General features: G+C 38.2%; 1 protein-coding gene and 1 pseudogene across 17 annotated transcripts in view; one reads left to right on the top strand and one right to left on the bottom strand.

The window, feature by feature from the left end:
* NCOR1 (nuclear receptor corepressor 1) overlaps window positions 1-27,216 on the top strand; it is a 155,942-nt gene that overhangs the window by 48,709 nt on the left and 80,017 nt on the right. For 11 of the 17 annotated variants that reach the window (XM_059149934.1, XM_059149946.1, XM_059149936.1 and 8 more), the window contains exons 5-15: window positions 214-396; window positions 7,955-8,068; window positions 14,575-14,631; window positions 15,188-15,240; window positions 15,580-15,606; window positions 17,683-17,749; window positions 20,151-20,323; window positions 21,616-21,706; window positions 23,443-23,621; window positions 24,361-24,415; window positions 25,080-25,181. In XM_059149934.1, coding sequence (XP_059005917.1) covers window positions 214-396; window positions 7,955-8,068; window positions 14,575-14,631; window positions 15,188-15,240; window positions 15,580-15,606; window positions 17,683-17,749; window positions 20,151-20,323; window positions 21,616-21,706; window positions 23,443-23,621; window positions 24,361-24,415; window positions 25,080-25,181 — 1,101 coding nt within the window. The remainder of the gene's footprint in view (window positions 1-213; window positions 397-7,954; window positions 8,069-14,574; window positions 14,632-15,187; window positions 15,241-15,579; window positions 15,607-17,682; window positions 17,750-20,150; window positions 20,324-21,615; window positions 21,707-23,442; window positions 23,622-24,360; window positions 24,416-25,079; window positions 25,182-27,216) is intronic. The other 6 variants (XM_059149943.1, XM_059149938.1, XM_059149937.1 and 3 more) reach the window with 1 other exon arrangement.
* Window positions 2,875-7,610, bottom strand: LOC131816656 (nucleophosmin-like; annotated as a pseudogene).

The following is a 27,216-nucleotide window of genomic DNA, read 5'->3' as shown; positions in this document are numbered from 1 at the left end:
ATACGTCTACACTATCTATGAAAGTGGTATAGAGGTCAGTAGGGTGTGTTGCCCATGTGCGTGTGTGAAAATTGCTCCTTCCAGACACCAGCCATGTACTAGCTAGCATACACGGCTCTGCTGTGTTTTCAAATGGACTTTCTCAGTTAAGTGAATCTTCACACTGATACTGGCTATTAGCGAGGAATTAATTATTGATTTTCTCCTCTAAAGGATCCAGCATTTGGAGGCAAACATGAAGCTCCATCCTCTCCAATCTCTGGGCAACCCTGTGGAGATGATCAAAATGCTTCACCTTCAAAACTTTCAAAGGAAGAGTTAATACAGAGTATGGATCGTGTAGATCGAGAAATTGCAAAAGTAGAACAGCAGATCCTTAAACTGAAAAAGAAACAAGTAAGTGTTTGATTTTACTGGTCTTTTATTGATGTTCTAAGAATGTATGTTTGTCTTTCTAACGAAGCTAATGTTGAGTTTTTTTTTTTTTTTTTTAAAGATTTATTTATTTATTTGACAGAGAGAGATTACAAGCAGGCAGAGAGGCAGGCAGAGAGAGAGAGGAGGAAGCAGGCTCCCTGCTGAGCAGAGAGCCCGATGCGGGACTCGATCCCAGGACCCTGAGATCATGACCTGAGCCGAAGGCAGCGGCTTAACCCACTGAGCCACCCAGGCGCCCCGCTAATGTTGAGTTTTACATAGCTTTCAACTTTTTGTACGTGGAATCATGTCTCGTGTATTGTGGCTTACTTTTTTTTTTTTTGCTCTTAGTTTCCTTAGTTGTATTCACTCATTTTCCTTGCTGTTTTTTTTCTCATTACAGAGAGCAAATCTTGTTGTCCGTTCTGTTTTTGATCTTACTGGAGGGGTTTTTGTGGTTTGCTGCTATTTGATACTGTGGTGCTGTGTTTTTGGTTCATGTTTAAACCAATTTTCTAGGGCACTGGCACAAGAATGGCATTGCTTGGCTGGAGTGTATGTGCATCTTTGCATGTATTAGATGATACCGAACTTGCTAAAATGGCAGCTCGGTTCTGCATTCCTACCACGACCTTACAAGTTCATTTGTGCATATGCTTGTTTTCACCTGGTCATTTGTTTCAGCTGGATGTGAAATAGCTCTCACTGAGATTTTACGTTACATTTCCGTTTTAGGAATGAGAGCTTATTGTTGTTTGTTTATGAGTTATTGGTGTTCCTTACGTGGATTGTTATTTTGTCATTTTCTTAATTTTACTATTTCCTAAAGTCTCTTGTCACTTACGTGTATGGCAGCTAGCTCATTTGTGGATTGTCATTGTGCTTTTTGGGGATGGGATGAGTAAGGTTTTTTTTTTTTTTAATTGAAATAAATTCAAATACCATAATGTTAATCCTTTTAAAGTATACAATTTCAGTGACTTTTAATGTATTCATAAAGTTGTGCTACTATCACCACTATGTAATTCTAGAACATTTTTATCACTTCAAAAAGAAACCAAAAAAAAAAGAAAGAGAAACTGAATATCTGTTAGCAGTTACCTTCTACCCTCCCTCCCCCAGCCCCTGGCAACCCACTAATCTGTTCTGTGTCTATATAGAATTTTATCTGGACATTTCAGGTCAATAGAATCATATAATATGTGACTTTTTGTGTGTTCGTTCTTTTAGTATGTTTTCAGGATTCACCCATGTTATATTTTGTATCAGTATTTCATTCCTTTTTATGGCTGAATAAAATCATACTTCATGGATATGCTATGTGTTGTTCTTTCATTCATCAGGTGATAGACATTTGGGTTGTGTTCACTTTAAAAAAATTTTTTTTTTTTAAGATTTTATCACAAGTAGGCAGAGAGGCAGGCAGAGAGAGGGGGGGAAGCAGGCTCCCTGCCAAGCGGAGAGGCCGATGTGGGGCTCGATACCAGGACCCTGAGATCATGACCTGAGCTGAAGGCAGAGGCTTAATCCACTGAGCCACCCAGGCACCCCTGTGTTCACTTTTTGGCTGTTTTTCGTAGTTATGAATCATGCTGCTGTGACATTCATGTACTAGTTTTTGTGTGACCATTATTTTTTTCAGTTCTCTTGGATATATATCTAGGAGTGAAATTGCTGGGTCATATGGTAAATCTGTGTTTCAATTTTTGAGGAACCATGAGAATGTTTACCACAGTGACTGCACCATTTCATGCTCCCACCAACTGTGTATGAGGGACGGCTCCATTTTCTCTACTTCTTTGTCAACATGTTTGTGTGTTTGTTTGATAGCCATCCTACTCAATGTGAAGTGGAATCTCATTGTGGTTTTGATTTTAATTTCCTTCATGATTAAGGATGAATGGCTTTTCATGCGCTTGTTGGCCTTTTGTATATATTTTTTAGAGAACTATCCAGATTCTGGTCCCATTTTTTCGTTGGGTTATTTGTCTTTTTATGGTTGAGTTGTAAGAGTTCTTTATATATTCTGGACACTCAGACATGTGATTTGCAGATATTTTCTCTCATTCTGTGAGTTGTCTTTTCACTTTCCTGATAGTATCCATTGGTGTACAAAAGGGGTTTTTCCCCCCTCTTACTTGACTCATGTAAGTATTTATTGAGCAGCTAGGGAGATACAAAGGTGATAAAACATGGTCAAAGAGGTGAGTCAAATGCACAAGTAACAGAGAACGAAGTATAAGGTTCCTTGGATCAGAGCAGTCAGATGAAAGTGCTTTGGGAAGTCAGGAGGGAGATTGCTTCCAGCCTGGAAGGGGGTGTGGGTGGGTGGCAAACCAGGAACGGGGATTGAAATTAAAATAGAAGACTTTCGTCTAGATTGTTGATTTTCAGTATGGACTATATTTGTCTCTCTTTTTCCTCTCCCCATCTTTGGGCTTAATTTACCAGGACCGTTCAGCGTGCTTTTTCTAGACTTGCTTGCATTTTTGCTTTAATGTCTTCTACAGAAATAGATCCTTTTGCTGTTTTAGGACGTTTTTCTTCCTCCTTTTATAAAGGATTTGTGACCTTTTGATCTTGGAGTTAATGGTTTTGAGTCTTTCCATTCTGGCTTGATTTTTTTTTTTTTTAATGCCTTTTTGACTGGAGAATCAAGTATAGATTTCTTCACTGGAGCTTTTTCTTCAGCTTCCTCATTCTCACCAGCCAGTTTCACTTTTTTTCTATGGAAACTTGCTGTCAGTTACAGGGGCAGATCACTTTCCAGATATGCTGTGGAGTTTCACACCTTCATCTTCTGACTCTTCGTCTTCCTCCACAGCTGCTAGGTGCTGTCCACACGTACAGGACCTGGACCACATTTAGATCACAGGTGGTGTTATTTCAGAGCCCCCAGGGGAAACCATTGGCTGTACAGATGTTCTCAAAGTTGCCAGTGTTCTTTAGTTGGACTGCCTTCATAATTCGTTGCCTCTGCTTTAACAGTGTGCAATTCAACTTTTGCATCAGCCCCCAAACCGACCATTCTTAAAGGTAACTCATGTTCATTTTCATCAATATCCACTTTAAAATGATACTCTTTGGCCCTTGTTGGCCTCACAACTGAGAAGATACTTCTGCGGCCACACAGGGGCTCATGTCCTTGTCCACGGAACCTTCTTTGGAGTGGGAATCTTATATGGGAGAGAGGGCAGCTGGAAATAAAGACTCCCGTAACAGGGAACAGCCGTGTAGAACCGAATCACACCAGGGCCGAAAGTTTTTACTTGTGTTGAAGCCCCGTTTATTTTTTCTTTCATTACTTGAGATTTTGGTCTCCTATCCAGGAAACCATTGTGTAATCTAAAAGCAGCAAGGATTGATTCCTGTGTTTTCTGTAAATTTTATTTTTTTCAACTGTAAATTTTATTGTTTTAGCTCTTAGATTTAGGTCTTTGAGCCTAATTGTGTTTTTTGGTGAGTAGAATTTGTTTAGATCTTACATAAGACTGCCCTGGGATCAGTTAACTCTATATTGTCCTTTTTTTTTTTTTTTAAAGATTTTTTAATTATTTATTTGACAGAGAGAGATCACAAGTTGGCAGAGAGGCAGGCAGAGAGAGAGAGAGAGGATGAAGCAGGCCCCCTGCCGAGCAGAGAGCCGGATGCGGGACTCGATCCCAGGACCCTGAGATCATGACCTGAGCTGAAGGCAGCGGCTTAACCCACTCGGCCACCCAGGCACCCTTTTTTTTTTTTTTTTTTTTTAAGATTTTTTAATTATTTATTTGACAGAGAGAGAGATCACAAGTTGGCAGAGAGGCAGGCAGAGAGAGAGAGCTATATTGTCCTTTTAAAAGCTTCATAGTGGGATGCCTGAGTCGCCTAGTCGGTTAAGCATCTGCCTTCAACTCAGGTCATGATGGTGTATACACGTTTACCGTTGTTATTTTTCTGGTCAGTGAAACCTTCTATTATAAGGTAATGACATTCTATTTCTCCTAATGCTTTTTGCTGTAAAATTTGTTCTGCGTGATACTGATGTAATGAGATCAGCATTCTTTTGGTTGCTATTGACTCGTTTATCTTTTTTCTTCTTTTTCCTTTCCTTCTTCTTCTTTTTTTTTTTTTTTTTTTTTGCGAGGGATGGGGGAGCAGAGGGAGAAGAAAATCCCACGTAGGTTCCACATGCAGCACAGATTCCCACATGGGGCTTGATCTCATGAACCTGAGATTGTGGCCTGAGCTGAAATCAAGAGTTGGACGCTTAACTGACTGAACCACCCTGGCACCCCAAAATGTTGGGAATTTTTTGTTTTAGAAGTAGTCTCCACACCCAGCACAGAGCCCAGTGAGGGGCTTGAATTCATAACCCTGAGATCAAGAGTCATACTTAACCAGCTGAGTCACTTGGGCCCCCTTTTTCCTTTTATTTTCTGTGCTTTTATATTTAAGGTATATCTCTTATGTAGGTAAATAACTGGATTTTGTTTTTTTACCTGGTTTTGACAACCTATCTTTCCACAAGATAATTTGGTTCTTTTAACCTGATTATGACAATTGGTAATACCCTCAATTATTTTTAACTATTTTATACTATTTGTCCTTTTCTATGCTTGAATTCGGTATTCTTGTTTGTTTTTCTAATCCTTCTCTTGGATTGATTATTTGTTTCACTACATATTTTTCTACCCCATTGCTTTGGATTTTATCCAGTATTTTTTTTGGTTTATTGTGGCTCCTCCCCACCCCTGCCAGTTTAACTTGAAGCCTAAAGCTAATTAGTACCTTAACTCTCTTCTTGAGAAGTATTGAGGGTATAGAACTTCTCAATTTCTTTCTCTTTTCTCCTAGCTTTTGTGCTACTTTCGTCATATATTTAGTTCTTCCTTGTTTTATTTCAACCACCAAAGACTTTATTTTATACAGTCAGTGCTCATTTAGCTTTACCCATGTGTTTGTCGTTCATATTTGCTCATCGTTCCTTCTCGCAACACAGATCTCCCGTTTGGGGGTATATGCTTCTGCTTGAAGAATATCCTTCAGAATTTTCTTTAGTGAGATTCGGTTTGTTGGCAGATTAAGTATTCGGTTGTTGTGACTTAAATGTCTTTCATTTATGCCTGTTTTGTGAAAGATATTTTTATTCGTTTGGTGTTACTTTTGTCCCAGCACACTGTCTTCTGGCCTCCACTCTTAAGACACCAACCCTTACTCTAATTTGTATTGTTTTGTGTATAGTCTGATGTATTAGGGATGGGTTTTTGTTTTTAAATCTGTCCAGCTTAAGACTCATTGAGCTGCTGCTTTTTTTTAAAATTTAAATTCCGTTAATTAACATATAATGTATTATTTGTTTCAGGGGTATATAGGTATGTGATTGATTAGCCTTACTTAATACTCAGTGTCATTACAACACTTCGGGCTTCTCGAATGTGTTGGGAGTTTTTAATCAGTTCTGGAAAATTCTAAGCTGTTTTATCTTTTTTTTTTTTTTTTCTCAAGGAAATCTTTTTCTATGGTTTCATTGTTATCTCCTGAAATTCCTGTTAGGTGTAACATCTTACATTCTTGTCTTCTGTTTCTTCATTGTTTTTTCTTTCCCAGTTGTTGCTTCTTGGGGCTTAATTATGGGCAATTTCTTCATTTCTGTTTATCTGTTTGCATTTCTCTTTTCAGTTACATCTAATCTGTCAAATATGTCTTCAATTTCAGTTATGTTTTTATTGCTTTAATTTCTCTTAGGCTAATTTTTAAATCTCATCATGTAAAAACTATTACCTTGCTTTAAAAAAAAATGTTCAGCCATCTCTTATTTGAGTCTTGTTAATAAGTTTATAATAATATGCCTGACAATTCTTTTAAGTATCAGTGGGTCTGATTCTGCTGAGTTGGTCATTAGTTTCTCCACTTGTGATATAGTAGTAATACTGCTAATAATATCAAAATGATGTGATGGTTGTATGATATGTGCATATAGTAAATGCTCAGTAATGTGTAAACCACTAATAATTAAAAATAACGAAATACGTTGTATGACCTTTATGATATATATGTATATTTATGGGCTGCAAATTTTATTGAGGAATATAAAGGGCAACTTGAGTAAACAAATATACCAAAGGTGCAGAGCAACACAGTATTAATAATTGAAAGAATGTGAACATCCTTAATTTATATAATTGTATATGTTTTATACAATTTTGGTAAAAATTCTAAGTATTTTTAAATTTGCAAAATTATTTTAAAGTTCATGTAAAAGGACAAATAAGTGAGGAGAGTTTGTTTTTTGTTTTGTTTTTGCTTTTAGTCTTTCTTTTACAGTAGTTTTGTCCAGACTAAGAACAAAATGTGATTTCTGGAAGCTTGTTTATTCCTTTCTCCATACCTGTTTAACAAGGATCTTAAAAGAAGGCCCTCTGAACAAAGAAAAGAAAGTGAATGGTTGAAGAACTCAATTCCATAAAAATGACTTCGTAGCTCCAAATATCTGTCTTTTGCTTCCTTAGATAGCAGCCTGCAAAAGTACTTTGAATTCCAAGGTGGTCCTTGAAGCTTGTCTCTTGGAGGCATTTTATCTTTAGGTTGGCTATGGTCCAACTTACGTGACTAGGAGTCTTGACTGTCAGCTGAATAGTACAGATATTTTTTCCTCTAGGCTTTAGTAGATGTAACATATTTACCCAGTGTCTTTACTGTCATCTTAGGCAGTAAACTCACAAGGCTCTGTGTTGAGCATTTACTAGGTATCAGGCCCTGGCTTAAGTGCTGAAAAATAAAAAGCAGTGAACCAAGCAAAGTCCCTTCTCGGTTCAGTAATAATTGTAGGTAATATTTGCTGAACTTTTATAGTTGTAATGTGCTTCATACATACCGAGTTATTTAATCTTCTCAGAAATCTTTGTGGTAGAAAGGATTAATTCATATTCCTGCCTTACATATGAGTGAGTGGTTTATGTACTTGTTCAGGATTGTAGTAAGACTTAGAAAGGATCCCAGGATGCTACCACTTGAAAGGGGTGACCCTGAGGCTCAACCCCAGGCAGAGCGATGCTGATCACTTTTTGTTTTGCAGCTGTACACAAAGTTGTAGTTTTGCCAGTTCCTCTTGATTGCAAAATATAAAGGTTGGCTGGGGGTGCTACACATGATGCTGTTCTGAGTTAAGGATGAGTCTGTAATCATGCCACGAGGCTCTTCCTACCAGACATTAGCGCATACACTTTATCTGTAACATAGAAAAGTGTTTTCCTGTGCTACAAAAAGGTCATTGTGATGGAGGTCTATGGGGGTAGTTTTTGTATGTTTTAGCTTTTCTTATGATTTTGCTTTTAAATGGATCGAATTAAAATACAAAAGGATTTCTCTAATAATTATGTTATTTAGTTCTTAGTCAAAATAAATCTGATTGAATTTGTTAGAAACCTTCTTTAGACCTAGCAGATTAGAAGATTATCCCATAGAATTGCTCAGTAGCATGTGTTATCTCTGGCGATTAATTACGGAGAGGGGTGACTGCATCAGATGCCTGATTCTTTCTTTCTGGGTCTCTTAGCAACAGCTGGAAGAAGAAGCAGCTAAACCTCCTGAGCCTGAGAAGCCTGTGTCCCCTCCTCCTGTGGAGCAGAAACACCGCAGTATCGTCCAAATTATTTATGATGAGAATCGGGTAAGCTCATGCCATTTCTTACAGCACAGGCCTGTAAAAGCACTTGGCTGTGCCTTTTTTAGTTATCAGTATGTTCTGTGGTAATGTTAATTGTATTAAGACCTGTTTTCTGTCATAATTTTTAATGTTCTTCAACTTTAAAGCTTGATTTTTTTTTTCCTTAGAGATTGAAGAGAAATTGATAGGTGTATCTTAAATTAATATTTTATATAGTATATTGCATAAGTATTATTTAATGAGAATATGATTTTATCAGCTGTATCTCTCTCCTGTCATACAAAATTGGCAAGTAAGTTTGTAGCACATAATACAAAACAAGCCATTCTGTAGTTTTTCACTTTATAAAGGATAATTTGATGCCAAATACTGATGTCATCCTATGAGAGATGGGTCTATCGGATGTAGAAATGACTTGCGTTGTTAGCTTAGAATTGATAGCTGGGCTGTAGTTTGAATTTTAGTTATAAAATGTGAGGCCATTGACCTTTAGGTAGACTTTGCTTTTTTGCTTTAAGAAAATTTCTTCTTTTATACTTGTAATTAAAAGTACTCATCGATTTAGGAAAGTCAGGCGTCAATTCTGTGAAAAATTTTGTGATGTCAAGTTAGTTTTTGGCTGGAATCCAGACCAGGAACTAGCAGTTAAAGGGAAATGGATTTCATCTTAATATAAAGAAAACTTTCCCACAGAGCTCCTTAACATTGGGCTTCTAGAAGTTCCCAGTCTAAAGAAGAATATGCTTTAAGTACTATGGGAGAGAATAGGCCTCTTAGCTAAAGATGGTCATAAGGTAGAGGTTGACATTGTTGCTTTAACTGGTTTTCTTTGTAGTGAGTGGAGTCATCAGAATCAGTACGTCTTACACAGGCAACCTATAACTTTACAGTAGCCCAGTTCCCAAAGGAGATTGGCTTTAAGAAAGGCAACTGTCAATTAATTATTACATACACATTTATGGGAATGATCTTAGACCAGATATACGTGTATGTATATAGATAGGTAACTGAAAGTTATCAGATATATAATAGGATATAATAGGATATTTTACCTGTCAGAGACAGGTAAAAATATGGGCAATTAACGTTATTTTTGCCTGGGTTCAAAACCAGTCCAGTTTATTGAATGGACAGAGCAATCTACTTGAAGATCTGTTTGAAGATGTATCCAGTGAGAATGAACTGTACATAAAGCAAGTGACGAGGACAGCCTTGTGACTTTCCTGGAGGATCAGTGACTCTGGTCAAGCAGGAATGTGGCCGAAGGTTCCAAGGTTGACAGCTGCTCCCTGTTTCAGGAAAGCCAGGAGCGTGGTGTTTTATGGGAATCTCCTGCTTTTAAAAAAGTACTCTTGGGGGCCTAGGTGGCTCAGTGGGTTAAGCATCTGCCTTCGATTCAGGTCATGATCTCAAGGTCCTGGGATCAAGCCCAACATCGGGCTTTCTCATCACCGGGGAGCCTGCTCTCTCCCCCCCCACCCCACCTGCTGCTCTGCCTACCTGTGATCTCTCTCTCTCTGTGACAAATAAATAAATAAAATCTTTAAAAAAAATATTCTTTAGAGCAATAAAATCCTTTTGTGGGCTGATGGGTTTCATGGCCAGTTTAGGACCTCAGAGATAAAAGGATTAGAGCTAATAGTGGAAAAGAATCATATAGAGTAAAATTTTGACTTCTTAGTGTGAGTCAGTTTTTAAAGAAATTGAATTTAGCAATATTTATTAATTGATTGAATTTCTTAATTAGCCTTGTCATTTCTTGTGAATTTGTGATCGACTAGGATGTGAGGACTGGAAACTATTAAACAAGATCTGATGGAGAGTTTAATTTGTGTTCAACTTTTGTATATCTATGTTTTCATTAATTAGTGTAGTAAACGTTTCTTGGGGCCCAGCAACAAAACAAAGCAGTTCTCTCAGACCTCTTCTTTCCACTTTAGTGTGTGTGTGTGTGTGTGTGTGTGCCGTTTTGTGTTGTGTTCTGTGAAGAATAGAACAGCATCTGAACTTGAAATCTTTTTTTTTTTTTTTTAAGATTTTATTTATTTGACAGACAGAGATCACAAGTAGGCAGAGAGGCAGGCAGAGAGATGGGGGTAAGCAGGCTCCCTGATGAGCAGAGAGCCCGATGTGGGGCTCGATCCCAGGACCCTGGGATCATGACCTGAGCTGAAGGCAGAGGCTTTAACCCACTGAGCCACCCAGGTGCCCCATGAACTTGAAATCTCTCTTAGTATTCTTCTTCTTCTTTTAAAAAAAAAACAATGAAAAGAAAAAAAGAAAAAAGATTTATTTATTTATTTGACAGACAGAGATCACAAGTAGGCAGAGAGGCAGGCAGAGAGAGGGGGGAAGGAGGCTCCCCGCCAAGCAGAGAGCCCGATGCGGGGCTCAATCCCAGGACCCTGGGATCATGACCCAAGCCGAAGGTAGAGGCTTTAACCCACCCAGCCACCCAGACGCCCCTCTCATAGTAGTATTCTTATAGTGAAGACTTTTTAACTGGGAGTAGCCGTAGAAATCATCTTTTTGCACAACTCCTCCTCTTTATTGCCTTGCTCTGAGTCGGCTGCTGCTCTGAAGAGCTGCACAGAGGCTCCTGGCGGGGAGGCCAGGGGAGTGCAGCTAGGCCTGGGGCCTGGGCTGTCTCACTGCGGCCTCACCGTGCTGCCTTCTATCAGGCCTTCATGGCTTTCTTAGCTTTAATGAATGACCTTATCTGCTTCAACACCACAGGAAAGGAGAGATGGGTGAGGGCAAGAGGACATTTCTCTTGTTCCCTGTTTGGCAACCGTCTACATGTTGGGATGAAGCCTGATGTGGTTTGGGAGATAGGGGCCATTATCTTGTAATAGGCATCGTCGTTTCTTTAGAAAGTTAGTGGGAGGAGGAAAGCTATCCAGAAGTGACTGTTAATTTTAAAGTTGGCTTCCTGAGAGAAAAATTGTCTTGCATCATATTTAAACCTTACACTGAGATTTACTTCGTCTCTAAACAGACTCTTTCCCGGGCTATTTTTAACAGTTCAGTTTGCTGTTACCCTTCCCCGTTGTCGGTTCCAGAAATATTTATAAATGCTCTAATTTCAGAATTCTAATACATATAGAAAAGGGTGTGCATAGAGTGTGGTTTTCAAAGATAACGCGTTTATTTTTTGATCGCATGATTTGCAAGTTAACGTGACAACACAAGAAAGAAAGGGATTAATGGTAGAAAGTATGCTTCGTGCCAGCAAGCGCTGGTCACCTAGGCCAGTGTCCAGGTGGTCTCGGTTTCCCTCTCCACCACACCATAGAGTTAGTTCATTAGTCAAGAGCATCAGTCCTTCCTCCGAAGTAGTGGTCTGGTCAGTGGTTTATGTGAGTCCTCATCGCTCCCATAAATAGTGAGTGTCCTTCCTTCAGTCTTCTTTCTTTCTAACCGGTCCTTCACGTTTGAGTGCCCTTATATTATTCTCCAAATAAAACCTTTTGATTGTTGGGGCGCTTGGGTGGCTCAGTGGGTTAAAGCCTCTGCCTTCGGCTCAGGTCATGATCTCAGTGTCCTGGGATCAAGCCCTGAATTGGGCTCTCTGCTCAGCGGGGCGCCTGCTTCCTCCTCTCTCTCTCTCTCTCTGTCTGCCTCTCGGCATACTTGTGATCTCTATCAAATAAATAAATAAAATATTAAAAAAAAAAACCCAACCTGACACCTTTTGATTGTTTTCCACTTTCTGCAGAATAGCCTAAACTTTTTCTCCATGCTTACAGGCCTGCCTGCCTGGCCATTGGCCCAGTACTCCTTTTGAAGGCTATCCTACCAGGCTAGGTTTGAATGTTCCCCTGAAGCTGCTCATACCGTTATCCCTGGATGTTCCCCCTGCCTTCAGGCATTCCAGTGTCTTGTCGTGTCCTGTCTTACAAGTGCACTCATACTTCAACCCTGCTCACATTGTCATTTTCCCTTGAAGCTTTTCAAGACTCCTCTTCCTGCTACTTGTCATTGTTTTCTTAGTGTCTAGTCAGTGCCTGGCACATAGAACATACTGACATGTTTGAGGAACCAAGTACCTCTGTCTATAGACTTAAGATAAAAATTTTAATATGGAAATGTGAGGGTTTTAAATTAAAATTTTTGTCTGCCAAATTTGATAGGTTAATAGTGTTCTTAGCAGTTAAGCCAACATGAAGTCAGATATTTAATAAAAGTTTGCATAACCAAAATCTTGTGGTCTGCAAGCATCTTAAAAGCTAGCCTTTAAAATTAGCTCTGAAAAGGCACGTGTCTTTATGTATTAGGATATTTGTAAGTATTTGATATAATATAATTTTACTCCCTTGTTTCTCAGTGTTATTTGTGGGCAGTTCCACTTAGCCTGCCTGTACTTGGTTTAGACGCTAATACAGAGTGCCTTGAGAAAGCAAATTTAAGGGGTGTTTGGCAGCTCAGTCTGTGGAGCGTGTGGGTCTTGATTGTGGGGTTGTATGTAGAGATCACTAAAAAGAAAACTAAAAAAAAAAGGAAAATAAATTTAAAAACTGTTGCATGTTGGGTCTGGAGGAAGTTAATTGTAGGTGCTAGATATTCCCCAATTTTTTCTCTGTGATGATGTTATGTGTTATTTAATATATGTCTGTAGCTAATCAATTTGAACTTTATGATCATTCTGTTTTGACTTCTTGGGTTTGTTGTTCTCAACTGGAGACTTTCTTTGATTGTTGTAACTTGGAGAAGAGGTGGAGTGCTACTGGCATCTAGTGGGATATAGCTAAATATCTCCCAGTGCATGGGACAGCCCCTAGAACACCTATCAGGCCCAAAATGGTAATAGTGCCGAGGTTGACAAATCCTGCCTTTAAATGATCTATAGAAATAGGATCGGCTCTGCAAACTTAATGGATTTTTATAGTTTTATATTTGACTTTTTTACTGTATTCATTTCTCATCTTAATAACCTTTTTAGTTTCTTGGAGTTTGGAAAGTGCTTTACAGTATTTTGTGCTTCTTAAACGCTTCCTATTTCTTTCCACACAGTATATACTAAATTAATACTTGATGGATTGATTTTGGTTGATAAATGAGATGAAAAGGAGAATATTTATTTTAAGGGAACATTTTTCTTTATACTTGGGAAATACTGATTAATATCCATTCCCAATTGTGTGTCACATCAGAAGCCCTGGAGAGTTTCCCAGCAGCAAGTACATTGAGGTGCTCGTCTGCACGGCGGATGGGAAGCCATTGTTACTAATGGGAATGCTTTGGGAGGAACTTAAGAACCACTGACACGGGGCACCTGCGTGGCTTAGTGGGTTAAGCGTCTGCCTCCGGCTCAGGACATGATCTCAGGGTCCTAGGATCGAGTCCCGCATTGGGCTCTCTGCTTGACAGGGAGCCTACTTCCTTCTCTCTGTCAAATAAATAAATAAAATCTTAAAAAAAAAAAAAAAAAAAAAAGAACCACTAACAAATTTGGTAGTCCTGTAATTCCAGCTTAAATATCTTTAACTTCTGATTTGTTATATTTTGTCTATGAAAGGACGATTTCTGTTAGCATATTGGTTTAGATTAATTTACTTTTGAAAATGGACAAATAAAATGGAAAATAAATTCAGCATTTATTTACTTTTGAATACTGGAGAAATTCAAACTAGTAGTTTCCTCTATTCAGTTATTACCCAAGTTTTCTTGTAACTAGAATATGAGCTCATTATAAGCTTTTCTTCCAAGAGATCAATTTGGCTTACAGCGGTAAGCCAGGCAACTTTATAGTGTTTTATGTTTTAAAATTTGTTTTTTAAATTTTATTTTATTGACAGAGACACAGTGAGAGAGGGAACACAAGCAGGGGAAGCAGGAGAGGGAAAAGCAGGTTCCCCGCTGAGCAGGGAGCCTGATGTGGGACTTGATCCCAGGACCCTGAGATCATGACCTGAGCGGAAGGCAGATGTTTAACGACTGAGCTGCCCAGGTGCCCCTTAAATTTTTATTAAAGACATGACTTGAAGTGTTGAGGGATTTGTTTTTAATAGTGACTCTGTATTCCCTCTCCCTAGAATCTTGATATCTATTTGCTGTTAAGAACTTCACAATTTTTTAGTTATTACTTTTTTTTTCTTTAAAGATTTTATTTGCTTATTTGAGAGCAAGAGTGAGAGAGCACAAGATTATGGTGAGGGGCAAAGGCAGAAGAAGCAGACTCTTTGCTGAGCAGGGAGCCTAATGCGGGGCTTGGTCCCAGGACTCTGGGATCATGCCCTGAGCCAAAGGCAGTCGCTTAAACAACTGAGCCACCCAGGTGCCCAGTTAACTACTTTCAGTACAAATGTGAAGTTTTGACTTAATTTGGTGAGGAAGCTGTGAAAACAGAAGACTGAGTATTTCAACTTATCATGTGGTAAGAGTATTTGGAAATAAGGGAAGTTCAACTATAGAGTAGTTTTTAGGTAAATGCTATTAAATTGGTAGTGGTTTTACACGTAGGTAATACAATTTTTAATTAAACAATATAATACTGTCTTTATCTGTAGAAAAAAGCAGAAGAGGCTCATAAAATATTTGAAGGTCTTGGCCCAAAAGTTGAACTGGTAAGTACAAAATTTCTTTTTTCATGCCTGGTGGTGGTTTTTTATTTGTTTTGGTGTTTTTTTTTTTTTTTTTTTAGTCATTTTTCTTGGGATAAGATGGAATACAACCTATCTACTATGGAATGAGATCTGGGCAGTACATTTGTGCCAGCTTTAAAATAGTGTGGCACAAACTTGGTTACCTTTGCAGAAGGATTGTCCTGAGTGTGTTTTTGCCTGAGCAGGCCATTTAATCATACGAGGTAGAAGCAGGACAAGTAAGACAGAAATAGCTCTTTGGACCATATGTTCTTCCTTTGCTTTTGCAATTAAAAACCTGAATAAATGTATTTCTTATGGGATACCGTGGATTTATAAACATTTTTATGAGAGTGCCATTAATAGGAGATGGGGAAGGAGTATTATTCAGGGAACCTGGAAGTCTGGAAGTTTTGGGAGGGCAGGTACTGTGATGATCTAGGAGTACTAGGTTTACCTGAAAATATGAACTGTTTCTTTGTACTTTTATAGACATGTGTACAATGTGGTATATTTAAATATTTGATTTATTTTATAGCCACTCTATAACCAGCCATCAGATACCAAGGTGTATCATGAGAACATCAAGACGTAAGTATTCATCATCTTTGGAGTTCTTCAGTTAAAGACCATATATTCTATAAAGAGATTGTTTTATGTTATCTGCTGACTTATATATAATATAGTGTAGGTGTGTTTTAGATTTGTGTAATTTGCTGTCGTTTTACTATATGTTATCTTCCTCTGGCTTCTTGGGGGTTGGGGTAACAGCTTTGAGTTTCCGAGGCCAAAAAAAAAAAAAAAAGAAATAAATTATTGCATAAAACTAGCTGGTTTTATGATCTGCTAGTAAAAAAGGTGAATACTTAACATTGAAATGGCTTACCTTGAGGCTTGAATTTTTTGCCTCCTGTTTTGTCTTTTTTTCAGTGGAGTACCTGCAAGGCGCATGATGAAGTAAGATAATGAAGCTTTTTCATTTAAGACTAGTGATGACACCGTCCCCCACCAAGCCACATCTGCCATTGCAAAGTAGAAGTGCCACGGATCATTTTATCATTATTCAAAATCCTATTCTAGGGAAATCCCTTCCATGACTCTTGCTAATGACGGTATTTGTAGACCCTTCTGCCATTTAATGTCCTGGTGCCTTGGAAGCGCTCGGTCACCTCACATGGGTGAGGAGACTGTTCAGAATGTAGTTTGCTTAGCCTTGCTCATCCTAGATACCAGGCCTTTATGGATGCAGAGTTTGGAATAAGAAAATAAGTGAAAAGAAAATCTAATTTCTTGATCTGATTGAAGTAAGAGAGGAAGCTAGATAGGTATCTTTTTTTTTTTTTTTAATTATCATACTTGGAGAGAATTTAGGTGAATTATTCTTAGTTTGTAACAAAAATGTGATATTTCTACTTTATGTTTTATTAAGAATAATCAGCACATTTAAATTATTGACTAGTATAGTTACTAATGAGCAGATTGCTATTTATATATCATTTTTTTCTTTGAAAAAATTTCTTACTGAGAGTATGTGCAATAGTTGACTACTTTGCAGAACTGGTGGCAAATATAATTTGCATGGTAGTATGCATGAACAAAATTGAAATTTGAATAAGTTTAACTTTTGTTAAATAAGTGGTTTATGATAAAAATCATATATACTTAGAATTTTTCTGTTAGATGCTACTGTGGTCTTGAAAACCCTTAGAAGTAGGTTTAGGCAAAATTCATAAAAAATAATACCTTGTTCTGGAACTGTTTAGCTGTTTTAGCATTTTTTAAAGGGAGAGTAGCAGATAAAATCTAGTTGGCTACTTTTAATGATTCCCCCCTTCCCCCAAAGCTTCAGTTATGTTTGTGTTCTGTCTTTCCCCCCTGATATTAGCTGGAGAGCAGCTCTGTCTGATTTATTTCATGCTGTCTACACTGCCCGACTACAGTGCTTAGCACACTGTCCTGGGATAGGTTACTACTGACTGGCTGACTTCTTAAATCCTAGGAAACATTTTAAATGATATTTATTGATTATCATTTGCTTTTGAGTAGCACGTAATTAAAGCTAGAGCAAAAGAAATATGTGGTAATGCTTCCACTGTACGTCACCTTGTGAAATAACCATTTACTCAGCTGCATGCATCCGTATGAATCGTGTAGTAGCTCTTTTCTCATCACCGTCATTTGCTTTGTATGAAATAGCAAATATGCCTTTTAATAATTCTTTTCATGTCTTGGCTACTTTTCCATATAGCCAGCTCCTGACTGTCCACGCTAATTTGAGTGGAACCAGTGTCACTGTTAGTCCTGAGTGGCAGATAATCCAAAAAATTACTTCTACTTGCCTTGGCTTTGTATTTATATTTGAATAATCAGCTTGAAATCCTTTCTGGAAGTAGGTGGGGTATAAATATTTATATTTGAACCTGCATGTCATTGTTTTTGAAGGTCACAGTGCTTCAAATTTAAAAAGTGTAACCGTTTCATTAAGATATAAGAGAACTCTTCCTGTCTTGTCACATTGCCCTCCATGCCTTCTTAGAGTGGTTTGTGTCATTTCTGTGATGGAAGGAAATCTGTGTAAAAGCAGAAGTCCCCTCTCTTCTCTGTGGGTGCACCTTCTTATAGAAGGGAGGTCAGCACCTTACCTGAGGTAGGGAGGTAACTTTAAAAGCCTTTCCTTCTCGTCTACCTCCCCTCCTCCAAGAATGTACAGAGATGTTTATATCACCAGAGTTCTTAAGAAGAATCATTGACTGTAACTATAACTTGAAAATATTTGCCTTATACTTGGATGTAATAATTGAAAGTGAACTATTTGTATAAAATCTTGCTGTAGAGTGAGAGGAATCTTAGTCCTAATTATTGCAAAAGTCTTATTTTGCAGGGTGAAAAAAATAAGACTAACTTTGATCACATCAGATATTCCTAAGTGATCTTTGCTTGTTTTTCAGTGTCTCTGAAAAAAAAAAAAAAAGTGAATGCATTATTAAATTATGCTTTTTCTTAATGTCATACAACCATATTTTTCTCTTCTAGAAACCAGGTGATGAGGAAAAAACTCATTTTATTTTTTAAAAGAAGAAATCATGCAAGAAAACAAAGGGTGAGGTCCTATCCTTTAACTGAAATTTGTACAACTTTCCCATTCATGCTCATTTAGGCATTTGCTTTCCCTTTGTTAGTGAGGATGGTTCTTGATTCTGTTTGAGAAAAGGTTGCCGATTTAGGAAGTAACTATAGAGATGACTTAAATATAAATCTAATTCTAGCAGCAATTGACATTTAATATCATTATCAAATTAATTTCTTTGGTCATCTGTGTATAACATTTCATCTAGCCAAAATAAAGAAAATGGTGAGTAGTTAAAAGGGAACATGAAAGAGAAGTAGGATGATCAACATTTAGTCTCTTAAACCCTCAGACCAGTGTGGGTAAGTTACAGTCATGCTGAGTGGACATTACTGTTCTTTCTTATTAGGAACTGGGTCAGCTAAAGTTCACCTTTTTGAACTTCAGATACGTTTTCACATTTATTATATGACTTGCAGTCCAGAAGTTTTGTGGTTCTAATGTTCATGGAAATGAAGTTACAGAAAATATAATGCCAGTATGTTTCTTTTCACAATATGTTTCTGCTAAGTTGAGACAGACTGTTAATTTGTTTAAATTCAGTTGCTTACCAAATAAATGATGTTCCTTAATTCACATGAAAAATGAGCCGTGTGCCTTATAGTTAATGACGTGATAGTTTAATGAATTGTAAAGCTCAAGAGTCAGCGGCTTTTACTTGACACATAACTTCTAATGTAATCTGCCAATCTGGTCCTTCAGATACTGTCCTTAAATTAGTGTGTTTTTGTTTTTGCAAGAAACATACAAAAATTAAAAGAAACTACTAAAGCATTTTTTTCTATCCAGTAATTTTGTTATAATTGTGGTAATTTACTGTCTCCTGATGCAAACATAGGAGCATAGACTTTGTTTTCATGCTTCACAGAGTCTTTAGTTATAACGTTTACATGTTCACTGATTTGTTTAATAAATATTTATTGGCTGTTTACTCTGTCCATGTATTGTTCTGCAGAGGTGAGCAAGATAGCCATGTGGTTTTAACTCTTAAAGCATACAGTGTGACTGGCGGCAGATGAGTCACAGGCAGTTACAGTATCGTACTCACATTGTGGGAAGGGACAATACGGATGGCTGTGGGAACATACAGGAGGGGCAGCTAATGCTCCGTGTATGAGTTGTAGAGGGAAGTTTGCAGGACAACAAGAAACTCTGGAAATCTGCGCAGGCACAGGGAGCCGCTGAAGTGAAGGTCTGGGAGGTGGACAGAGTGTGGCAGGTTGCTGGGAGCATGGCAGAAATGAGGCTGCTGGGGGAAGAGGGCCAATTTGCCCACAGGAGGTTCACCTACCAGACTTTGGGTTAGATCCCAAGGGCGTCTTTTAAGTGTTTGAACTGAGAAGTGAAATGTTCAGGTTTGTATTTTAAGAGTTTGCTTCTGGCTCCACCATTAAGAAGGCCTGGGAGAGAATAAAGGCCGCCTGGGAGCCAGTTTGGAGGTTCCAACTTTGATGTAGGTATAAGGGATGGTGTTGACCTGGACTGAGGAGCTAGCTAGAGACGGAGAAAGTGAAGTACACAGAAGATACCTGGGAGTTGAGAAGAATGGTTGGCAAGTGTCTGGGGGGCGGCACGGATCGTGAGGAGGATAATACTCTCCTCTCTAGAGCCACTTTCTGGAGGGGACCTGTGTTAATGGTTTTTCATGAGTCCTACCCCTTTTTCTATCCGTGTGTTGTTGACACATTCACACTTCTGTGCTTATAAGGGAGGCTTCTTGCCTCTCCATTGAAAAAAATGAGATCATACATTACTCATTTCTCTAAAAGGATTAACTCTTGGTTTCATGTAGTTCACTGCGTTTCTTTTTATCGTAAAGCACAACCAATTTCTGCTTTTTCCAGACTGTCAAAAATGTTTAGATAACATTATTTATAATAGCAAAAACCTTCAAGTAGTCCAAGTCTCCAGCAGTAGAGGAACAGTTAAAGCATGAGTGTTTTCTTTGACACATGGGAAGGAAAACACCAAAATGTTAATATGATTGCCATTGGGTTTTGGGGATTATGAACTATTCACATGTTTCTATCACTTATTTTCCATTTTTTTGACAATGAAGACATATATTGTTATCAGGAAAATAATAAAAGTAGCTGGGCAGCTATTAGTAGGGCTTATTAATTAAATAATTTTGTTAGTCTTAACATTAACTTAAAAAAATCTAGCCAAAATATGCTCTATATGCTGATCTTTGTAGGAAACAGGGCTCTTTTCTCTCTTGTCTTTCAGATCAAGGATGTTTCATTCACAGTTGAGTCCTAGGCCAAATGTACTTCTGACTTAGCCTTAAGAAGTAGCATTTACTGTAAAGTATTAGGTTTGTCAGAATGACAGAGTTTAGTTTAATTATTAATTTGCTACGGGTATTTAATAGGAACAAAAAATCTGCCAGCGTTATGATCAGCTCATGGAGGCATGGGAGAAAAAAGTGGACAGAATAGAAAATAACCCCCGGAGGAAAGCTAAAGAAAGCAAAACAAGGGAGTACTATGAAAAGCAGTTTCCAGAAATTCGAAAACAGAGAGAACAACAAGAAAGATTTCAGCGGTAAGTAGTTTGATGTTTAATGGCTGCGCTCTTCTGGCTAATGGCTATGCTTTCTCCTCGCCGACAGATTCCCATTCCTGCTCTCTCACGGTGTTAATGGTTACCTGAATCGGATCTTAAGAAAGTTCATAAAGAACTTTTCATTTTGAATATAAAATTTCATTACCAGCTGGCAAAGATTACATCTTGGTGAATTTAGTATTTGTTTTTTATTCTTAAAATAATGCTGCTCAATCTAAATTTAAGTGAATATTTTGAAAGTAATTCTTCTGTTCTTGAAAATACCTATTCCTTTAGAAATGGCAGTTAAAAAGAGTAGACTTGAATATTTCTTAGTTCTTCATTACCTGCCAACATGACCGAAGAGTATTATATATGGATAGCAAATTAAGAAATTCTTTGATATTGGTTGATAGTTTCTGCTTTGTTTCTACTTTAGAGAGCAAGTATTTTATAAAATTAAAAGCTTTAGATTTCGGGGGGTGGGAGGTTGGGGGAACAAGGTGGTGGGTATTAGGGAGGGCACATATTGCATGGAGTACTGGGTGTGGTGCAAAAACAATGAATACTGTTATGCTGAAAAGAAATTAAAAAAAAAACTTAAAAAAAAAAAGGCTTTAGATTTGTTCTCCAATATTTCTTGTAAGAGTATATATAAGCTTTAGTTCTTTAATCACGATTAAGTTTTTATGAGGGATGATGGTTGTTTTCTTTTCCCCTCCCTGTAAAAAATACTTGATGTATTTTTCCAAGTCTGTTCCTCTGCTGTAGAAAGCAAAGACTGCTCTTTGAAATGGAAATGTCATCAATACCTGTGGTTTTCTGGAAGTTTCCCATAAGTTGTTCTACCATTTGAACTTGGACATGTAACCTTTAAATTTTAATCTCAATATTTTTTTAAAAAGATTTTTATTTATTTATTTGACTGACAGATCACAAGCAGGCAGAGAGAGAGGCGGGGAAGCAGGCTCCCTGCTGAGCAGAGAGCCTGATGTGACCGATGTGGGGCTTGATCCCAGGACCCTGGGATCATGACCTGAGCCGAAGGCAGAGGCTTTAACCCACTGAGCCACCCAGGCACCCCTTAATCTCAATATTTTAATCATTCTTCTATAGAATCCTAATCTTCGGGCATATTACTTAAAAGTGGTATCTCAGTAGCATTAGTTTTCTGACTTGAAGTTGGTTAAAAAAGTGCCATTCAGAGGAGTAATGCATATAAAAGTAACTTAATTAGTGTCTTCTTTATAAGTGGCCTTTAAATATATTTATAATTTCTTTCTTATTTTTAGAGTTGGGCAGAGGGGAGCTGGTCTTTCAGCCACCATTGCTAGGAGTGAGCATGAGATTTCTGAAATTATTGATGGGCTCTCTGAGCAGGAGGTAAGGAAATTAATTGACTTAGCTTTTTGAATTCATTGATTATTCAGGCATTTTTAGCCTCATACCCCAGGAACTAAGGGCTTATTTGTCCATAAATGAGGGAACATTTATAGAGTTTGGACTATTCCAGAGACCAGCCAACCACTGAAAGTGTTACAGCAGGCAGTCTGTGATCAGATTGGCATCTTACATAGATGGCTTTAGCAGCAGGGAGGCCTGGAGGAGAGGTGAGGGCGCTGTTAACATGAAAACAAGACCTGAATCAGGGTGTCAGTGGCAGGGATGTGTAGGAGCAGACTGCCCAGAGAGATTCATCTGAAGTGGACCTGAGGTGCTGGTGGGTTCCCCAAAGTGTGCTCTCCAGCCACAGAAGCCTGGGAGGCAGAGATGATAAGGCATTGATAAATCTGTGCTGAGTAAGGATAAATTTCAGTCCCTGTCATGAGTCTTTTGAGCTGTGTTCAAACCGTCTCTAAAGGTTGGTCCAAAAGCCACCTCCTGTTTAATTAGTTGTTCTGGTTTTGATTTTATATACTGGTTTTTTAAAAGCCTCATCTTTGGTGTCAACTATACTTCAGCTTATAAATAAATAAATAAACAAACAAATAAATAAACAAATATATATATATATAAAATAAAATAAAATAAAATAAAAACAACCCCAGAAAACCTCATCTCTGAATTCTGAAGGTCTTGCTTATTTGAATGTGGTGGTCTCCTGAAGTACTGATCAAAGACAGTTATTAAATTGCTATATATTTTAAAACTTGTGGTCATAAACAAACAAACACCAAAAAGCTAGTGGTCATAATCCCTGCAGTGATGATTAAATCTGCGTTAAAGTTTTTTGCTTGCTTTTCGACTGGTTCCATTAGGGCAGATCTGTCAGCACCCAAAACTGGGACAAGTTGACGTGACTACGGCTCAGATGTCTGCCCCAAATCATGCTTTGGTGTTCAGACTGACTGAGAGTATCCTATAAAATTTGACACTTTGTAATGACTTGACTGTAAGGCAGTATCCACTTCTATGAGGAAAAGTTTTAGGAAAAAACCTCGCTTTGTACTGAGGTCAATACGTGTATTTTTGGTGAGTTTTTTCATAGAAATGTGTGCTTGTGAACTTATTAAATTACAGTTTGGGGAAAAACCGACTGTAGAGATGCAACAAAGCTTTAGTTGAAATTTTAAGGATAATAGTCTTCAATTTTCAGTGAAAAGATTATGTAAGATTAGCAAAAAGTATTCAACACGTCGAGTTTAATTTAAAATCACTGTCCTTAAGATTTGGACACCTGTTTATTTTTTTTTTTCTATTCATTGGTCTCCTAAATGACATTAAGATTTATTCTCTGAAATGATCTTAAGACTTTTAAAAATGACACTGTGTTAATGTAATTAAATGTTTCATAAGATCCTTACTTCAGTGAACTTGGCATTTCTTTGTGTCCTTTAGGTCTAAAATATTACTATCTGAAGTATCTACTTCTTTTAAGTAAAGAACTCTTCTCAAATTGTAGTAGTGGGATATAAAAACATAACGTATATCCTCTGCCTGTATGATTCATTTAATGAGTATTTATTACATATATGAGTAATTAGCGCATGTTAGATGTTATGGTACATGCTGCTGTTGACACATGGAACTACACATGTGGTTTTTCTGGCGTATATTAGGATAGCTATAGCCCTCTTTAAATTTTATTCTTTGTAAATTATGTTTACTTTCTTTCGCAGAATAATGAGAAACAAATGCGGCAGCTCTCTGTGATCCCGCCTATGATGTTTGATGCAGAACAGAGACGGGTCAAGTTCATTAACATGAATGGCCTCATGGAAGACCCTATGAAAGTTTATAAAGATAGGCAGTTTATGAATGTTTGGACTGACCATGAGAAGGAGATCTTTAAGGACAAGTAATTTAAACTTTAAATCATTTTCTCATACAAGTTTACATAAATTCTTGAGAAGTATTTGGCATTCACCAGCAAATTTTGTGTTTTAAAGATTTTTAATTTTTTATTTGACAGACAGGGATCACAACTAGACAGAGAGGCAGGCAGAGAGAGAGGGGGAAGCAGGCTTCCCGCCGAGCAGAGAAGCCTGATGCGGGGCTCGATCCCGGGACGCTGGGATCATGACCTGAGCCGAGGGCAGAGGCTTTAACCCACTGAGCCACCCAGGCGCCCTGGCATTCACTAGTAAATTGAACCATTTCCCCCAAATTTTGGCCCTTTTTGGCATTTGTATGGATACTCTAGAAGGTAGAGAATATAGATTTGCTGTAACCTTCCCATAAGTTTATACATGGGAGCCTAAGTCACAGATGAGAACTGGGGTTATGGAGTCAGGTTAAGCGTGGTATCCAAATTTGGGTTGTGTCTCAGTCACCTGGGGGTACATTTTAAAAGTACAGATTTCTGTGCTCTGCTGTAGACCAGTGTCCTTGGTTCCTGGTGGATCGTACCCAGAAATCTGGGCCCTTGAAAGACTCCAGTGATTCTGTAGTTGTTCCTCAACCTGGCAGTTAGGGGTGATTGGGAGGTGATCTGTATTCATAGTTCTGTTCCTGAGCACTGCCCACCCCTTTTTAAGTTGTTAAAATGTTTGTGTGTATGTGTTGTTGTTGTTGTTGTTTCCTTTGTTTAAACTCAGGTTTATCCAGCATCCAAAAAACTTTGGGCTAATTGCATCATACTTGGAAAGGAAGGTAAGAAATGGTTTACATTGAGAATGTTTATAGGTTTGTGATGTTCGCTTCTTTAAACTTTTTGTGCTCTAATACACAGAGGTAGTTACAGAGAACTGATTTTTATAGAGGGCTTGATACAGAAAAGATTCTTAGGTGGCTAATATAGTGATATTTATAATTAATAAATCATAAGCACAGTCTAATTTTCACAGTTAACAAAAGACTACTTGATACTGTAGTTCCCTAAAAACACATAGATTACAATGTTTTTTGAACTTTCATTGAATTTTTGATTAAAATATCAGAACCCTGATTTTCCCTGATTTTTTTTCCCCACAGTGGATTGGATATAGTGTTTCTGAGCAACATACTTAAAAAAGAGACATTTCGAATATTTGCAGATATGCAACAAGAAAAAGAATTTAGTTACTGCCTAATAAGGAGGTGCTTGAATGTCTCTGATAGTTCCTGGTATCTTTTCATAATTTGGATTAAGAACACTGAAATTGTCCATTAAAATAATATGTATATTTTTAGAGCCTAGATATCCCTTAAAATGCAGGCCATGTGTTGCTCTTTAATTTAGACCTTGAGAATACCAGAGGTTTCCCTTAAAAGTGTTGCTTGATTTAAAAAAATGTTACTTCTTTAACTCCTCAAAAATAATTTATTTTCCTTATAGAGTGTTCCTGATTGTGTTTTATATTACTACTTAACCAAGAAAAATGAGAATTATAAAGCCCTAGTAAGAAGGAATTACGGAAAACGCAGAGGAAGAAACCAGGTGGGTTTCATTACTGTGCGGAAGGTGTTTCAGGGTGGAGACAGGGAGAACAAAAAGGGTATAACCAGGGCCTTGTATTTAATCATGTGTATTTTAGGGATTGACATTTCATTAAATAATGTGGATGTTATGAACATGTTATTATTTTGAAATTAATATATATTTAATGTGTGACATCATCTATTGTGAATGTGCTGTAAGTTTCTAGTATGACAAAACCAATGAGAGACGTTCTGTACTTCCATGTTATCTAAATTGTGCCTGTCACTGTGAGTAGCGATAATGTGAGAATGGGACCCGTGACACTTCATTTCATGCACCGTCTTTACCAGTCCTTTTGTCTGAGGAAGGGGGCAGGTAGAACCCATGAGAAGGACAGAGAAATGTAGTGTGGTAATGAGTGTAGAGGCTAGTTTACCCAAATACTGGGGGCCTCATTTTGTTTCAGAGTAACTTCATTTCTGGAGTTTAGAAACTTTTTACTCTGGAAAAACACTTGACCTTAAAAGACCGTGTTTAATGCAGTGCAGCGTACGTTTTCGCAGTTGCAGTTCAGTACTTTAAAAACTGTTTTCCCCCAAATAACTGATCAGCAGCTGTCACAGCTCCCTCGTGCTTTACCGGTGCGGCTGCTGGGGCGATGTGATGGCCGTTGCTCTCCCTGTCCAGGTTCATCTTGGGACTTGGAATCGCGCGCGTGAACTTGCACCGCTGCTGACTGCCGACCCGCCTTTGTAAATCCTCCTGTTCTCCCCGCTCAACCACCCTTTCTTTGCTGAGCCACCCCGCTCACCAGATACAGGCTGACCCAGTGCCGTCATTATCCGTAGCCATGACCTTTTTGTGTTTCCAGGGCCATTGTTTCCTGCAGGATACTGCTGCCTCACGGGATGTGATTACATATTCGTTGGAAACGGTATTTCTGGTCAAAGTGCAGGGAGCGTTTCATAAGCCAGCTGTAGTGAAATGCTGCTAGAGGTTGAGTAAGCTGAGGTGCCCTGGGCGTGCATTTTCAGTGGATTGGTGAGGGGTCGAGAAGTAAAGTTGCAGTGAGCAGAAGGGGGTGTGGAAGGCGAGGGAGTGGTAGTAGTACAGGTGTGCCCTTGTCTGTAAGGTTTGCTTACAAAGGAGAATAGAGAGATGGGCAGGGGGCTGACGAGGATGGGGAGCGCACCTGGATGCTGATGGGACTGATGTTGTGGATGCTTGTGAAGCTCCGTGAAGAGTTCCTGCCCAATGGGGAGCAAATCAGATGTTGTCAGTGGGGCGGGAAACACTGTTCCATCAAAGATGCTGGGGCTTCCCACAGAGAAAGTGGAATCAAGCTCTTCTAGCTAGAGATGCCAGAGCCCATCTGTGTTTTAAATGAGTTTCAGCTACAGATTTTTAACAACAGCTTTGTTCCTTATTACCAGCTAGTATTTATAACTTTAATTGAACTTAGTTTTTAGAAGTTACGTATTTTGTAATTATAAGTTTAAATTTTTTCAATCCCTGATAATGTAAGGGAATAATTTGATATTATATCTTAACATTTGCAGGATTAGCAGTCTGTTGCTTGTGATGGTAGAGGAGAAAGCTGTATCAGGAAATTATGTGTGTGGGGAAATGCCTCTGTTACTCTGAAACATTGGTTTTCTCTCCTAAGGTTACCTGGGACACCATCTCACTGTTCTCTGTGGCACACTCGTTCTTGTTAAGTTCCAGCCATATTAAGAGTTTTCTTCTGCACATTCTGGTTCTGTGTGCTCACATCTGTGTCACATCCCAGAGTGCATTTAACGGAACTGAGATTGTCCATATGTGCTCTCATCTTGACCTGAACCTTAGTATGTCTGCCCCCAAGTTGGCTCAGGTTGGGGTTGGTCAGCCTTTCCGTCAGTCTAGTCATTCCCATGTTAGCTTTTACGTTATTACCGTAAACATTGTCTCTCTAGTTGTATATTTCTCTGATTGTTTTATTGGGAATTTGGGAGAGGAGAGGATTGAATGATGGAAATGCAGCATGGTCTTAGACCAGAATAATCTTACCTGT

Source organism: Mustela lutreola, chromosome 15 (genome assembly GCF_030435805.1).
Source record: "Mustela lutreola isolate mMusLut2 chromosome 15, mMusLut2.pri, whole genome shotgun sequence".
In the NCBI taxonomy this organism is placed as follows: Eukaryota; Metazoa; Chordata; class Mammalia; order Carnivora; family Mustelidae; genus Mustela; species Mustela lutreola.
Note: the sequence above shows the minus strand (reverse complement) of the source record. Positions and strands in the feature narration are given on the sequence as shown.